General features: G+C 38.0%; 3 protein-coding genes across 4 annotated transcripts; 2 read left to right on the top strand and 1 right to left on the bottom strand.

Moving 5' to 3' along the window:
• Positions 1–68: 68 nt before the first annotated feature.
• mrps7 (mitochondrial ribosomal protein S7) lies at positions 69–3,195 on the top strand. The gene is made up of 5 exons (XM_042504833.1): positions 69–129; positions 1,408–1,599; positions 1,685–1,748; positions 1,826–1,993; positions 2,858–3,195. The coding sequence occupies exons 1-5, from the start codon at positions 86–88 to the stop codon at positions 3,077–3,079; spliced, it is 690 nt and encodes a 229-aa protein (XP_042360767.1). The 5' UTR covers positions 69–85; the 3' UTR covers positions 3,080–3,195.
• Positions 3,152–12,791, bottom strand: LOC121956562 (MIF4G domain-containing protein B-like). Of its 2 annotated transcripts, none has more exons than XM_042504835.1 (6): positions 12,749–12,791; positions 8,782–8,901; positions 7,508–7,617; positions 7,059–7,214; positions 6,117–6,209; positions 3,152–5,978 (listed from the first exon to the last, which is right to left on the bottom strand). In XM_042504835.1, the coding sequence occupies exons 2-6, from the start codon at positions 8,858–8,860 to the stop codon at positions 5,751–5,753; spliced, it is 666 nt and encodes a 221-aa protein (XP_042360769.1). In that variant the 5' UTR covers positions 8,861–8,901; positions 12,749–12,791; the 3' UTR covers positions 3,152–5,750. The 2 variants fall into 2 exon arrangements, with proteins under 2 accessions (XP_042360769.1, XP_042360768.1); XM_042504834.1 differs by lacking the exon at positions 12,749–12,791 and adding an exon at positions 9,599–9,667.
• slc25a19 (solute carrier family 25 member 19) lies at positions 10,762–15,911 on the top strand. The gene is made up of 7 exons (XM_042504832.1): positions 10,762–10,837; positions 11,667–11,827; positions 12,525–12,680; positions 12,775–12,945; positions 14,253–14,433; positions 14,521–14,651; positions 15,133–15,911. Exons 2-7 carry the CDS (start codon positions 11,696–11,698, stop codon positions 15,346–15,348), a joined length of 987 nt encoding a protein of 328 aa, XP_042360766.1. The 5' UTR covers positions 10,762–10,837; positions 11,667–11,695; the 3' UTR covers positions 15,349–15,911.
• The last annotated feature ends 114 nt before the right edge of the window (positions 15,912–16,025 follow it).

Here is a 16,025-nt window from a genome sequence, read left to right as displayed (position 1 = left end):
ATAAAACGCTTATTTTTTTTTTTTTTCACGAAGGCATTGTAGGACGTACTAACCCGGGGTCCTGACTGACACTCACATTTTCAAGATGGCTGCTTCCATCTCAGGATTATTAAAACCTTGGACACCAAGGTAATGATCTTTTTTTATAAAATAAACAATAAACAGGTGTTGTTAGCGGTTTATTTAATGTTATTGTGCGATCGGCGCATTTTTCTTGCACATAGAATCAACACAGTCGTGTAAATCACGTGGTTACGTTCCGAACCAGCGCTGATGTTAAATATCTGTGACCATGAATGATCAATAAACTGATATCTTCGATATTAATCCGCTACTTCATCATTCAGGTAAAAATTTAATCTACAGATATGCCAAAAATAGAGACATATTCTCATCACACCTCAACAGAGCAGCAGGATGTCTTTAATAGCGGGATCAGTAGCGTTTGGGACTGCTCTTTATTTATCAGGGGTGTGAATTTTTTTATTTTCCTTTTCTTTCTTTTGCTTTTTATTAGCAGTTTTGAAAACATTCAGTTGTTATTACAAAAAATTGCAAAAATAATTGAAAATATTAGAAAAAAAGAAAAAATAGGTTCAAAGCAGATTAAAATTAAATAAAATAGGCACAAGTATGAAGACACAGGTTGCAAGATTTGCTTAAATCAGTCGTTTTGTTTAGTTGTTTATTGCATATATTTCAATTTGATATTCTTTTAACACGTATCTAGATTTGATTTTTTGAAAGTGGTATATCTAGGTGATTTTCTTTATTATGTTATTTTATGAATGTAAAATTTGGCTAAAATAATGAGCACATTATTTATATATTTTTGAAAATTTTTTTTTTTGTTTTATTTGTCTGCCCAAAAAGTCAGATGCTTTTCCTTTAGCCTGAATGCCCGGTGGAAAATGCATGATATTCCCTCCGCTATAAATTCATTTTTAGATTTTAAAAAGCCAATTTGATTTTGTTTTGATTGACTCCTAATGTTAGCAAAACATTTAGAAACTTAATTTAATTGACAATACACTTAAATGTCTAAAAGACAAAATCAATAAATAGGGCTGCAACTAACTTTTTTTTAAAAAAATGAATCTCCCTAATATTTTTTCTAATATGTTATAACTTTAAATAAAAAAAATCTAAAGTCCAGTCTTGAATTTGCCTGTTCTGTCCAAAAGCAATAATCCAAACTGAAAGAAATTGGATTTACTGTGATTTAAAAACACACGCACAATTAACAGCCAGCAAATCTTCAGCACCTTATGGTGATCGCTGAATTGCTGATTAATTTTCTGTAAATCAACTAATCGATTAATTTGTCCGCTCTCCGACTGCTGCTGATTTTGACACATAAACTCTGAGTAATTTTGGAAACTGTGTGTGTGTGTGCTGTGTTTGCAGAGTGTTCCTGGTGAGGTGGAACAGGTACAACCCGTACTATCTGGAGCCCGAGATCAGCAAGGAGGCGTACAGCACGCCGGAGACGGAGCTGAGCGCTGAGGAGAAGGAGCAGCGGGAGCTCAAATCGATCAGACCCATCAAGGCAGCAACCAGCGGAGTGAGCAGCTCTGTTTTCAGCGACCCCGTCCTCAGGTAAACAGACGTCACTGCGGGACGGTGTTTAATGAAAAGCTGTGCATCTGAGAGCTCACGCCAGGGGATCATTTTTGTCTTTCAGTAAATTCATCAACATGATGATGAAAGATGGAGACAAGGTTTTGGCCAGAGAGATCATGACACAGGTGAGAAAGCAAACACGCAGTCTCAAACTGGAGCGGAAAGATTTGCAGTTGATCTAAAAGAAAAAATTCTCTTCCAGACGCTGGAGAGCATAAAGAGGAAACAGGTGGAGAAATACCACAAATCTCCAGAGGGACAGAAGGAAGAGGTCGAGTGTAACCCTTACGCAATTTTTCACAAGGCTCTGGACAACTGTAAGCCCGTCGTCGGGCTCGCCAGCATACAGAAAGGTGGAAAGTACTACCAGGTGAGCGATGACACGTCAGCGCTTTTTTTAAAAAAAAAGATTTATATCTTCAGAATCCCATCTTACATCAGGGATGCTCGACTTGCTTTGCTTGGGGGCCACTTTTGCAAAATGACGGGAGGTCAGCAGACCCCTGAATGTTTCTAGGATTTTAAGACATTTCTTGGATTTTAGCTCATTTCCAGGACTTTAGGATGTTTCTAATATTTTATTAAAGTTAAAGTTCAATTCGATGTAAGTTAACGATGCACAAATAGCCAGAGTCATTACATTGCAGCCTATTCGCCGTTACAGGCTGCAGCGCTCTCGCTTAATACTTGAACTGTTTCAAAAACTGTTGTCCCCAAAGTTAAATTTTAGGATGCTTCTCAGAAATTAGGATGTTTTTTGGAATTTAGGACATTTCTAGGATTTTAGGACATTTGTCAAGATTTTAGGATGTTTCTCTGAATTCAAGACGTTTTTTGGCTTTTGGTGAGTTTCTCAAGATTTTAAGCTGTTTGTAGGATTTTAGGACATTTCTTGAATTTTAGGACATTTTTAGGATTTGAGGACGTGTCTAGGATTTTAGGACATTAGGGGCTTAGCTTAGATCTCTGTTGGGGGATTTGGGGAATCCTTCACTGGCACTTTTTTTGATAAACAGGCTCTACTTTCATGCTGTTTTATGCACTCTGGTGCTTTATCTATGCTAAAGGTACCAAAACATTTCCTGCTGTGAATCACTTTATGTTATTGTGAATAAAAAATGGTGGGGGAGGGGTCACCTAGCACCCTATCGGAGGCCAGATTTGACAGTATCACTGTCTTACACCAACAAAAAAATAAACAAACTATATTCTTTTTGACCTCATTCCCACTCAGGTGCCCATCCCTCTCACGGAAAACCGACGCCGCTTCCTTGCCATGAAATGGATGATCACGGAGTGCCGGGAAAACAAACATCGACGCACGCACATGTACGAAAAACTCTCCCAGGAACTGCTGGCAGCGTCTGTGATGGAGGGCAACGTCATCAAGAAAAAGTTCGAGCTGCACAAGATGGCCGAATCCAACAGAGCGTACGCTCACTACCGCTGGTGGTAAAAAAAAAAAAAAAACCCACTCAGGACTGAAATTCAAGGACTGCACAAACATGCTGGTCACAAAGAGTCACGAAAGATTCACATTTTGTCGTTCAAAGTGCTTCTGTAAATAGTAAACAGCGTGAAAATCCAATGTTAAAAGGACTACACCGTAAAAAGCGCCGCAGGACAACAGTGAGAAGTCTTTTTTTTTTTGTATTGAGAAATGTTATTGTGTAAAATATGCAGTCGTGCTCAACAATAAACACATGAAAGTGAAAGAAGGAAAAACTTCCAAGATTTATTAAATAAATTTGCATTAAATGTACAACCCAACCATAAAAAAATGGAATTAAGTGATGTAAAAACGTTGCGACAGTGTAATAAAATATATACACGGATATTGCGGTCAGAACTGCGTCCCGTCTTTAAGGGACTGTGAGCGTCGACAGCGTTCGAACCTGCTGACTCATGATTTTACTCCTCACGATCAGCTTAAAACACCATTACAACTATTCTGCCCCACTTTGTTTCATCAGCTTGGTCTGAAGGTGGTAATAAGTACCAAAGCTCATATGGAAATCTTCAAAAACAACTAGAAAAAAAGATTTTTGGAAATGTACTACAAAATTTCCTGAATCAGTGAAACGCTTTTCTAATGTTGAAGATTCTCTCTGTGACGCTGATTTGTCTGCCAATTTTATATTAAAGAGTAAGTTTGGTATTTTTTCAACCTGGATCCTTTTTTTTCCCATGTTTTTTTTTTTGGTTGAAATTAACTCTTAATTCACCCAGTTAGATGTGAAAATCTGCTTTTAAAACAGAGTGGTAGGATTGGTTTCTGGTTAAACAAAAATAATCTTTAAAAAAAAGCTCTATCATAGTCGGGATCTTTTCTATAATTTTTACATTCATAGACAATAATAATCGGAGCCTGTCAGAGGCAAAAACAAGCGACGTAAGTCGAAGTAAGTCAACGATGCACAAATGACCAGAGTCATTACATTGCAGCCTTTTCGCCGTTACAGGCTGCAGCGCTCTCGCTTAATACGTGGACAATTTCAAAAACTGTTGTCCCCATTACTCACTTCCACACGAAACATGGGAAAATAGGGTCCAGGTTGAAAAAACAAACAAACTTTAAGCTTTACGTATTTACATACAATTACAAGTACAGCTTTTTAAAATAGTGGCGTTCAAAGAAATGTAACAATTTAATCGCATTAATCTTCAATGCTCGTGTCTTTCTGAATCAAGGCACAGCTCCGGTTTAAGACCAGCAAGCCGTCACTGAGAATCAACAAAAGTAACAGACTTCTACTTAAAACTGAGCTCTGTGTCATACTGAAGTGTAGCTTGTGCTGGTGAATTCAGAGGAAAAATACTTCTCCATTTACTTTTAACCTACCTGTGTAGACGTGAAAGGAGGATAAAAACTGACACCTCCAGCAGTGGTGGAAGATAACTGCATATTTACTCAACTATTTAAGTATAATTTTGAGGGGAATAGTGCTCTTTTTTACTTTCATGACATCTATTTGATGACTTTAGTTACTTTGCAGATTAAGATAATTCATTCAAATTTCACCAACAAATAAACTGTGATGTTTAAGTCGCAGTTTTTATACACAGTCTGTGGTATTGCTACTTTTACTTAAGTAAATGATCCAAGTACACCTTCCACCACTGTCCTCCAGCACCTCAACTACAAATTAAGAGCGTAGGCTTTGCTGAGAAGTTTTGGATGATGCTGTTCTTGTTGTATTGGCACAAGTTGTTGAACAAATAAAAAAAAGTGTAAAGTAAATATCTGACTGATTTCTCAGTTCCAAATCTTTTGGTCTTTTTTTTTTTTTTTGAAAAGTGGAGCTGTAACAAAACAATAAAAGAAGGTCCCTGAATTAAGACACAACGCTTCATCTGACAACACGGCCTAAACGTAACGACACGTAACGAAACAGTAACACAGGAAAAATTAGTCAGAAATTTCCTCTGAATTGCAATACAAACCTTTTGTAAAATGTCAACTCTACACTAAAAAAATGTCAACTAAATCATTCAAATGTTGATTTTTGATTGAATTTGGTCACACAACAATAAAAAAAAGTAAAGTAAAGACTAAATCAGCTTTCATCTGACTGGAATGTCTCTTCCAAGTCCTTTGGATTTAGTTTTTTAAAAAAAATAAAAAATAAGTTGGACTTTGAAATGTTTTCTAAACAGGAATGCCTGCAAGATCAGTTAAAAAAAAAAAAAATCTTCAGCTTCTTTCGCTGTGATCGCACTCTAAAACAAAGTGTACCTGAATGTGGCTAAACCTCGGTAACTTCAACACCTTTTGAACTATTGCACTGTCCACATCCACGGCACCATGGGTCAGGAATATTATCAAACGCAGGAACAATCCAGCAAAACCCCAAAAGTCTTTTTACAGTTTATAAACCACCGTCCACTGTCGCTGTCCTTCATGAAATTGCTGGTTTAATATCCCCTGATGACCGGGGTTTCCCGCAGTGTATTATATTTTAGACTCGTCTACTAATATCAGAAGAAATTAAAGACTTTGATGCTGCCCGCCGCCTCGACTCACCGTGTTCCCGGAGAAACCCTGGTGGTGAAGGAGAGGTATCCAAGGTGCTTAAGGGTTGGCTAACGCACCTGCACATCAGCTGCCCCTTGTCCTTGCAACAATCCTAGTCAGCAATTTCACTGTAGTAGTACTTGTGAGCGGTGCTGCTGAGCAACCACCCCCCCGCCCTGAACTCCAGGATCTCCAGCAGCAGCAGGCGGGCCATGGAGGTGAGGCCCTCCTGGAGCAGGAAGCCGTCCCGCAGCAGGAAGAACAGCTCGTCCATCCGCGGGCCGTTCACCTTCTCCAGCTGCTCTCCGATACGATGCAGCTGCAGCACCAGGCAGTCCACCTGCAGAGGGAGGCGGAGGACGAGTCGGTGACTTGAGCAACACGAACTCTGCTAAGTGCTGTTTCTTTGAGTTGAGAAATTGAATTTTTATCAAATAAATATCTAAAAGAAAAGGAGAAACTAGTCGTTGTGTCTCACCTCCTCCTCATTCATGAGAGCGTCTGGTTGGGCCAGCCTGAACAGACAGTCGTACACAGGATGCACCAGAGCCACCATGGGCATGTTGTTCACCTAACATAAACATAAACAAAGAATGTGCTTAAATAAGCTGCTATCAAAGTTCGGGTAACTTTGCCGAGTCCCTGGTTAAACCCTCTCTTTCACAAAAAGTGAAAAATGAGCACAGACCGTGACCATAAAAGAGTGCACTGGTGCAAAAGGACAATAGTCTTTATCAGGGATGAAACCTGAGTCACCATGAGAGTGAACTGGTGCCGCACCTTCGCCTCGTTTTCCCACCATACTGAACACTTATATTTCCAAACTATATAAGCAAGACGCTCAAGACAAGAGAAGCAGATGAGGAAAGTTTTACATCTGCTGTAATAAACACAAGATGACAGCGAAAAGAAAGTACATCTAAGCCGTTCTGCAGAGGCTTGGAGCCAAATTTAAAAACGCCGCTTTGTTATCATGATTAAAACAATAAGATAATAGGGCTGGGCGATATGGCTTTAGAATAATATCACTATGTTTTAAGGCGAATACATGATATTTATCTTGATATTTTCAAATCTCCTCTAAACTTATGTAAATTACTAAAATACAAACTAATTAAATGAATTACAGTTACAAATAAAACAGCTGCTGCCATGCAATAAAGTTACATAAACTACTGTCATTATAAAGTTGAATAAAATACTGTTATAGTGTTAAATAAAATACTTTTATAGTAAAGTTTAGTATTGCTTTTCAGCTCCACCGTGTTTGTTTTGGTGCTTTTTGGTGTGTAGACGCGGCCACAACGACGCGAAGCCTTATCAGATGATGTAAATGATATAACATTATATGAAACGATTTTACTGTCAGCTGATGTATTTCGTCTTATTGCCCTGTATGATAACATTTTAAACATCTTACTTTGAGGTAGTCAAAGACGTTACAGATGAACGACACATAGCACACCCACTCCTGCAGCGAGCGCGCCCTCGTCTCCTCGCGGTTCTTGAACTCCTGCTGGAGGCGGTTCAACAAGTTCCTCCTGAACGCATTTCCATTGCTCTGCTTGGCCTCGGCCTGCACAAGGTGACCGCCAGAGGACAGAGAGAGGTGGACAAAAAGTCAGGAAACATTGCGATGTAGGTAAGCTGGCTTAAGAGCCTCCTGTTGCTCGAGTGTAAACTTCCAGTTAGGCATAATAAAGTAAGAGGATTAAGAATTCTGTTACAGAGACTCAATCAGATGTTTAAGTCCTGCTCTCGTTTCTTAAATCCCTTTGGTCTAAGAGCGCTCAGTGTCTTGATCAGACAAACTAATAATGTGGACGGTGAAATGGACAAGCAGCCCATCAAAGTGCAAACAGTGTGGACCTGCACGATGGTGTAGCAGATGCGTCCGGCCTCTTTGCTGAACACCTGGTCCTTTAGAGACTGATCCACGATGATGTTGGACACCTTCTCCAGATTTACTGAACTTGGATCTGAAAGAAACAAAAATTCACCAAAAGATTGGGCCTCATACAGCAAAATTTTCTTCAATTTTCTTAATTTTTTGGTAAGAGAAAATAAAAGAGAAGTCAACTCCAGATGCACCAAACGCTCTTAACCACCCAAATCTGCTCGTACCCAGGTGTGATCAATGATGACACCTCATAAGTTACTTATCAGCACAGGTAACGCCCCCTAAACACTATAGCAGGGGAGGTTTTGTGCCGTGTGCAAAGATTCTAACACATGAACAAGACTGGAGACATGACACCAAAAAAAGGCTGTAAGAAGAAGAACTTCTGCAGCGTGAAACTGACACAAGCGTGCTGTCAATAAACTTCAAGTAAATGTGATTTCAGGGAAATGTATTGAGATATTAAAAGTCAAAGTACACATGCAAAAAGGTTTAAATAAGCAAGTCCTCGTACATACAGTGCATATGAGGAGCTGGAAAAATTACTTTTTGACTTTCACAACTTTAAATAATAGTTGCCAATGAATTTTCTAATTAATGGACTAATTGTTTCACCTGCGGTTGTACACTTTCAAATGGTTTTTGTGCAAAGCTTTTAATTTTCATAGTGGTTATCTAATAATGACGGTGGAGTGAAAAGTACAATATTTCCTTCTTAACATTAAAATACTAAAGTAATGTAAAAGTTCCCAAGATTTGTACTTAAGTACAATACTACTACATTCTAGTACTGATCAGCAGAGGGATGCACAGTAACTGAAATTACAGGAATTGGGACCAATGGACCAAATACAGAAGTATTTCTTTAGCCCTGAAAATTAAGAATCCATTCATTATAATTACTCTGAAACATTATCTAATTTGATTAAATTATATTAATGCATTTTTTTCTGTTTCTCAAATATAAAACTTATTTTTCCTTGAGTTGGACAACAATTTGTGGACTGTGAAAGCGAGATCTTTTCCTCTTATCTTTGTATGTGTTGTCAACCACTCTGTTACTGAAAAGAGGAGCAGAATTAAGAAAACATTTGTGAATAAAAAAAATCGATGTATGCTAACAAAATATGCACAAATCATGGACACAAACAAAAATAAGAGAAAATCTGATCGTATATCGTTTCTTGCATGAGGCCCATTGATCTGAAATTCCTAAAAGTCAGTAGTAAGAGGACATGCTGACCTTTCAAGGCTGTTTTCAGCAACATCTGTGTGTCCAGGTCAAATGACTGGATCCTGTAGTCTTCAGAAGTGTTCTCCATTATAGATGATAGCACCCAAATCACACCTGAGAGCTGTCACGCTGTGAAGATCAGACACTTATTACTGCATTTTACAGGGGTCAAAGTAGTACATTTAAAAAGAAATGCAAGCTTTTCACACACATTGAGGTTCTGCTTCAAGCCTGAGCACAAAATACATGACAGACAGACACTGTAGAACAATTTGCGTGACAACAATAAGCACAAAATCCTGTGCTGTCATCAAACTGGCTGCTGCTCATTCACTGAGGGATAGCAGGGATTAGATGGGCAAACTCGGGTCACCCACAGGGTCACGCAACATCTCAAATAAACACATTTATCACAGGCACAAAGTATTATATGTTAACACAACAGTAGTAGCCGCGCGCCCGCCACAGGTAGTCTACGCTAACGTAAACTAACGTTACTTTACGTTACATCTAACGTTAGCTAAACATCAATTTAGGAGTCGTTTTTTAACTGTGTTAACGACAGCAAACGTGGCGTTAACACAGTTTTGCTGTCCTATTTTATAAACACTGGCATTAACAACCATTAAATTAGCTGTCTTCGGTGCTTTAGCAGAAACCAAAACGTTAGCGTTACTGTTAAGACGAGTTAGCATCAAGTTTTAACCGTTAACCTGCATTTACGTTAATACCGCCAGCCACAAAAAAAAAGATACTGATTAATGTTAACTAACGGCATTTCTTATCGAGTTTACAGAAAGAAAAAACAATTAAAACATTTACTTACATTCCGAAATGTGAAAATTTACATCTAAGCTGCTCATACCACTTCAGGGGATGTAAGCAGACGTATGACGTCACCTTGCAAAGATGGAGTGTCACAGCAAGATAAGTCCCTGCCTCTCGTTACCCCGCCGAAGCGTCGTTTTAATCTTTGCTGATGCTTTCTGTTCTTTGTATTTGTTCATGTATTCCCTGACTTGTTCTGCATATTTTTTAAATTTAAATTTAAATTTTATTTTGCTTGTTTTACACCATTATATACAATGTCAATGTGTATACAAATCTAAAAAAAAATAAAGTAATATAAATAAAATTACATAAAGCCTAAAAATTAAGTAGTTTGGATAAGTTTAGATCAAAAAATTAAAAACAATATAAATTATATTAAATACCTCTAATCAAATCAAAACAAGAAAATGAATGTAATTGTGACCTAGTTTTTAAAATACTTAAAAACCCATTTTATAGACATGCTTTTGGGATATCGGTTTTTTAATTTATCTAATTAATTCTGTCTTGATCAGAATCAGAATCAGAATCACGTTTATTGGCCAAGTTCAACAAATGAGGAACAAGGATTTTTTTCCGGGTTGGCAATGCTCACAGTACAAGGGAGGGAAATAAGTTAGGGATAAGAAAAATAGAAAAAAAGACAGACACATAGACATGTAATTGTATTCACAAAAGGAAGAGATAGAGAATATATACAAAATGTACAGTATGTAATTCAAAAATATACAGTATGAACAGTTTAGTGCAAAAACCACTGTGCATGAGTTGATCCTGCATGCTATTATTATTATTATTATTATTATTATTGTTATTATTATTATTGTATATTATTATTATCATTTTGTGTTTATTCTTTACATTCTTTTGCTGGTTTTACGCCATTTTAGACAATGGTCATATTTATAAAAATCACATAAAATTGAAAAAATATAAATAAAATCAAGTTTTGTAAAACAAAACAATAATCATGGCTTTGTAAACATTAACCTAGGTATGCTGTTAATATTAATAGAGATGTTACGCTTATTTTCTTGGTGACGTTGACTCCGGCAATATATCATCTTGACGCGATATTTCGTCTTTGAAAGGTGGAGTCCGCTCTATGTGACCCGGAAGTATTGCGAGCAATTTGTGACGTGCAATTTGTTCGTATCCTGCTAATGTAGGACACGGCGTTTCTGGGATCAGTGCTGTAGCTGTGTTTGTATTTATGAAGGACTTTTACTAGAAGGTAAGTGTCTGTTTAGCGGTGTCAGCGCTGCAGCGATGTCCTCTGTGTTGTTTGCTTAGCTTGCCTGAAGGTCCTGCCGCATGTCCTCTGCAGAGCACACTCTGTTACTTTATCTGCTCCTCGTTAATGCTTGCTGTTAATATGATTTATTTTATTATATCCTTGATTTTTTTCCTTAACATTGATACTGTGTTCCACAAACATCTGTACAGACTCTTAAGAAAACGTGAATGAATTAAGTTGTTAATATTGTGTGCTTTCATTTTCATTTGATACACAATTTAGGGACTGTTCGTTAGTTGTGTGAGGGAGGGGGTGGTGGAAAAAGGGGGAGTAAGTAAAGTAATTTCTTTAAGCATTGGTATGCTTTTTATTTTGTCTTAGAGGAGGGGCACTGTTAAATGGTTGTATTTTGTAGTTTCGTTTTTATTTATGAGAGAGGAGGGGAACTGCAAAATGGGGGAGGCACTTCATATAATTTTTTTTTTTTTTTTATTTATTTTTTAAATTTGGCTTAGGGCAGGGACATACAACTTTAAATGGTCATATTTTGTGTTTATTTTAAACACCAGCAGAACCCTGAAACCAGCAATTGGCTTTAAAATACATGTTTTCTGTAAAAATCTCCAAAATTTCACCATTCATCATAGCCAGAAACTGTAAAATATGGTTATTTATGGCGAAGGTAAGGTCATGCGTTTTCCCCAAGGCTCTCAGCAAGTCTCGAGGAAAAAATATTTGTAGCGCCAGGGAGGGTCATTATATCTACTCTGCTAAATAAAGTACAGTCCCTTGGAAAACACAGATAACTCATAATTTCTGTCGTCAGTGTTTATAGGAATCTGACGCTGTGGAGACATGGTGGGCTATGACCCCAGGGCTCAGGTGGCAGCCCTCTCCCCAGAGGAGGCGGCCCTGGCGGGGTCAGCGGCTGGGATGGTCACCCGGGCCCTCATCAGCCCCTTTGACGTCCTTAAAATCAGATTTCAGGTAACGATGTGTCATTGTACAACGGTGCTCAATCAGGCGCTGACGGAAGAAAGCTGATTTTGAAAATATTTGAATCAAAGCTAAATACGGGAATATGAAATGTTACAGTTTAAATTTAAAGCACGCGTGTCGTCACTTTGCAGTTTGGCTCTCTCACGTTAAACCCTTTGAACCGTGTACAAATTGGTGCAATTTCATTCTCAACCAAATCAAAAGAAATTAGTAGATTTAGAAAATTATTTTTAAAATAGCTAGGGAAGGCAGCTTTATTTCTGTAGCACATTTCATACGACAGGGCTGTTCAAAGTGCTTCACAGAGCAATAAAATCTCGAATAAAGGATACAGATTTACAATAAAAGAGTAAAGAGATAAAATATAAACATCTAGGGAATAAATCTCGGGAAAAAAGCCAGGGAAAAATGATTATAACTACATATTAAAAGTTTTATTACGAAGTTAGATTTTTTTATTTTTTTAGGTAATTTCCCAGATTTTATTTTTTTTTAAACAAATTTTCTGCTAATTATCTTGCACTTTTTTAATAATTTACTACTAATTGTGGGGTAATTTAATCTTTCATTGTTCAATTCCATATTTCTTAAAGAAATCAAGACGTTTAGCTCAGGTTTTAAAGGGTTAATGCTATTGCACTGACATTGCTTCCCGTATGTTTATCAGTATTTTTTGTCCTTTCAGCTGCAGATTGAGCGTGTGTCGTCACAGACGCCTGAAGGGAAATATCAGGGATTATTTCAGGCATCTCGCTGCATTTATTCAGAGGAGGGACTCTCTGCTTTCTGGAAGGGCCACGTCCCTGCACAGCTCCTCTCCATCTGCTTCGGAGCTGTCCAGGTACAGCCCATAAACTTCTCCGAATTACTCGGATTGCACAAATACTTGTATTTATAAGATTTACTTACTTTAAATGTGTGTGTGCGCTTTGCAGTTTGCCAGTTTTGAGCTTCTGACGGAGATGGTCCACAAGACGACGGCGTATGACAGCCAGACGGCAGGAGTTCACTTCATGTGTGGCGGTTTGGCTGCCTGCTCTGCTACAGTGGTCTGCCAGCCTCTGGACACACTGCGGACACGCTTTGCAGCTCAGGGAGAAACCAGGGTAAACAGTTTTATTATTGTAGTCAAGGATTTCTTACGTCAGCTCATAGTCAGTTTTTTTTAGTTTAACATGAATTTGACGAGTTGATTTCAATAATCAGACAGAAATCCTACAGACTGAATTCAGCTTGATGTTTTTTTTAATCTGTTTGTTTTGTCTGTTGTAATTTGTGGTTCGTGTTTTTTAGTGTGAGGTGTGTGTCCTGTTTGTACCTGCTCGGTGACTGCAGACATAAACTAGCTAACAGCTAAATCTGGCATGAATCATCTATTCTCCTTTTGAGATTAATGTTTTTTATGCATAGTCCTAAATAAATAAAGAGGTGAAAACAAAAAAAGAAAAGAAACTATAATAACTTCTTCAACCCCCAAATGACCATTTGCATATCAGTAACTCCCCGCATGCAATGTTGAATTTGTGAAGAAAACTTTATTTGTCTCACTTGTCTCCACAATGAACGAAGAATCTGAAAACAGAAAGTTTTTGATGAACTGGAAGTCATAGCGGGGCCACTCTTAGCAACAACAAAACTACATCAAAACATCCGTTCACAAACTCTCAAGCGACTGATGCAGTAATCCACGTCTCGTTTATCCAGTCGTGTGCTTCGTACTTTCCAAACAGAAACTTATCTGTGCTTTCTGTAAAGCCGGACTCTGTTAACAAACAGTAATTTTACCTCGCTGAACATGAGAGCTGCTCGTTTACTGCTGCTTCTGTCTGTTAGTTTTTGAGTTATTTTGTGACTTTGGTGTTTTAAAGGGTTAGTTTGCATTGACTAAAGTCACACAGTAATAAAAACGAAATGATCGAGGCAGCAGTTTCACTCTCCATTCAGGAATTTCCGAGCATACGACTGAATAAGAATGAGATTATGCTGCACGAGGTGTGTGAGAGTTTGTAAACGAATGTGTTGATTAAGTTTTGGTGTTGTTAAACATGTTACCTCTATAACTTTAGTATAAGAATTTGCAAGAAAAACGAAGTTTCCTTCACAAATCCAACATTGCACGTGGAGAATAACTGATTTACAAATGCCCATTTTGGGGGGTAAAGTATTCCTACATAAGTCTGAAGTTTTAGTGAAAAAAAGGCTGAAATATTTGTATTTATTTTAATTAGGACGCTTATTGACTCATCATAGGCAAGTGTAGAAGGAGAGCTGCTTATCTCGGTTAATTACATCATAAGAAACTGTAGTTATTTGCTGCTGGGAGACTTCCGAAAAGAAAATAACTTACTTTGGTCGGTATTTACCTTTGCGAATCTGCTGAAACCTCGTGTCACGCTCTTATCCGTCCTCTCAGGTGTACAGGAACCTGCGTCATGCTGTGTCCACAATGTGCCGCTCAGAAGGAGCGCTGACGTTTTACCGCGGCCTGTCTCCAACACTGATGGCGGTGTTTCCGTACGCTGGGCTGCAGTTCTTCTTCTACAACGTCTTTAAGAAACTGTTGGCTCCGCCTCCCAAAGCTGGAAACTCAGGAGGTGAGTGAAGATCACGGCATTTAGACAACACGTCACGAACATATGTGAAACATTCACAGCTTATTAATGTTCGTGCCTGATATCCAGGGTACCTGGGAAGCCTGGTCTGCGGCAGCGGAGCTGGAATGATCAGCAAAACAATCACGTACCCCTTCGACCTCTTCAAGAAGAGACTGCAGGTTGGGGGCTTTGAGGCCGCCAGAGTTCACTTCGGACAGGTAAGCTCTTCTACAACGTGTTTTTTTTTTGTCCTTTAACATTTGTGGTGATTTTTAAAATATTTTGGCTTTTTTTTTCTTCAAAATATGATTTAATTTTTTCCCTCAAAACATTTTGGCAATTTTTTTTTTCTTTGATTTTTTAGATTGTTTGTGGCAATTCTTTCCCTACATCTTTTCTTTAAATTTTTTAAAATATTTTGTTTATTATGTGAATTTTAAAAGAAAAAAATGCAGCTTTGGGAAGGGTAAAAAAAATAAACCTGCCAACCTCCCGCTTTGATAAATAAACAATCCATTAGGCCTATTCGTATTTTTGAAAAAAAAAAAACCCCAAAAAAATTACATAATACAAAGAACAGGGCAATACAATAGGTACTCTTTACAAATACTGGTTGTCCCCTCAGAATGGGCCTGTGATACACCAGTAGGGAACCACTGGTTGAATGTGTGACTATCGTCTCCTGTTTCTCACACGCAGGTGCGGAGTTATAGAGGACTGGTGGACTGCGTGGTTCAAATCTCCAAAGAGGAGGGCGTCCGCGGCTTCTTCAAAGGCCTCTCTCCCAGCCTTGTGAAGTCCGCACTGTCAACAGGCTTCACCTTTTTTTGGTATGAAGTTTTCCTCAACGCCATGCGTAACCTCAAAGAGAGACAGAGAACAAACGACCTCGTCAAAGAGCAACAGGAGAGATAATGAAGGAAAAACGATGACATCAATAATGGACTCACGCCTTCGTCATTTCTAGCACGCAAACATTTATAATTTGGATTGATGTTCTTGATGGTTTTTATTGTGTTTACATATAAGGATGGGAAAACATAACCTCATTTAATTTCTCTCGTTTGTGTCGTACAGTTTCATTTGTTTTTAAATGTATTTGAAATTTCACTCTGACTTTCTGGGTGTTGAAGGGTTAAAACATTTTACAGTCAAGCTGAACTTTGCACATTTTGAGCTCTGACTTTTATTAATGTGTCATGACTTTGCCATCGTTGACGCATTTGATTGACATTTAGTTATTAAATTCGATGGGAAGCATTGAGCAAATTTTGCTTTGATGGTGCTGTCGTGTGTATTTTGAAAAAAAAAAAACAAAACATCAAACTTGTGTAATATTTATTTTATTACGTGCTGTCTGTGGTGGGAAAAACAGCAGAATAAGCCAAATGTTTGTCGTGCTGAGCTCTTTAAAGTGGCTGAGCCCACATGTCTGTACAGTCAGGTCATTATTTTTAAAATAAAAATTTTTATAAATTTGTGAGTGGTGCGTCCATTGACTAAAGGATTCATGAATGTTTGTGAATCACCAACAACAGCTGATTGATTAATTAATTAATTAATTCTGCCATGTGTGAATACCACTTTAAAGT

The sequence above is a fragment of the Plectropomus leopardus genome, chromosome 17 (assembly GCF_008729295.1).
Source record: "Plectropomus leopardus isolate mb chromosome 17, YSFRI_Pleo_2.0, whole genome shotgun sequence".
NCBI classification, from domain to species: Eukaryota; Metazoa; Chordata; class Actinopteri; order Perciformes; family Serranidae; genus Plectropomus; species Plectropomus leopardus.
Note: the sequence above shows the minus strand (reverse complement) of the source record. Positions and strands in the feature narration are given on the sequence as shown.

Bases quoted from the DNA above. Each gene is read 5' to 3' on its own strand.
- mrps7 (XM_042504833.1), top strand. From the start codon at position 86: ATGGCTGCTTCCATCTCAGGATTATTAAAACCTTGGACACCAAG. The intron at 130-1,407 runs GTAATGATCTTT...CTGTGTTTGCAG, and splicing joins TTAAAACCTTGGACACCAAG to AGTGTTCCTGGTGAGGTGGA. The intron at 1,749-1,825 runs GTGAGAAAGCAA...ATTCTCTTCCAG, and splicing joins CCAGAGAGATCATGACACAG to ACGCTGGAGAGCATAAAGAG.
- slc25a19 (XM_042504832.1), top strand. From the start codon at position 11,696: ATGGTGGGCTATGACCCCAGGGCTCAGGTGGCAGCCCTCTCCCCAGAG. The intron at 11,828-12,524 runs GTAACGATGTGT...TTGTCCTTTCAG, and splicing joins TCCTTAAAATCAGATTTCAG to CTGCAGATTGAGCGTGTGTC. The intron at 14,652-15,132 runs GTAAGCTCTTCT...TCTCACACGCAG, and splicing joins CCAGAGTTCACTTCGGACAG to GTGCGGAGTTATAGAGGACT.
- LOC121956562 (XM_042504835.1), bottom strand. From the start codon at position 8,860: ATGGAGAACACTTCTGAAGACTACAGGATCCAGTCATTTGACCTGGAC. The intron at 7,618-8,781 runs GTCAGCATGTCC...TGTTTCTTTCAG, and splicing joins GCTGAAAACAGCCTTGAAAG to ATCCAAGTTCAGTAAATCTG. The intron at 5,979-6,116 runs GTGAGACACAAC...CTCCCTCTGCAG, and splicing joins CTCTCATGAATGAGGAGGAG to GTGGACTGCCTGGTGCTGCA.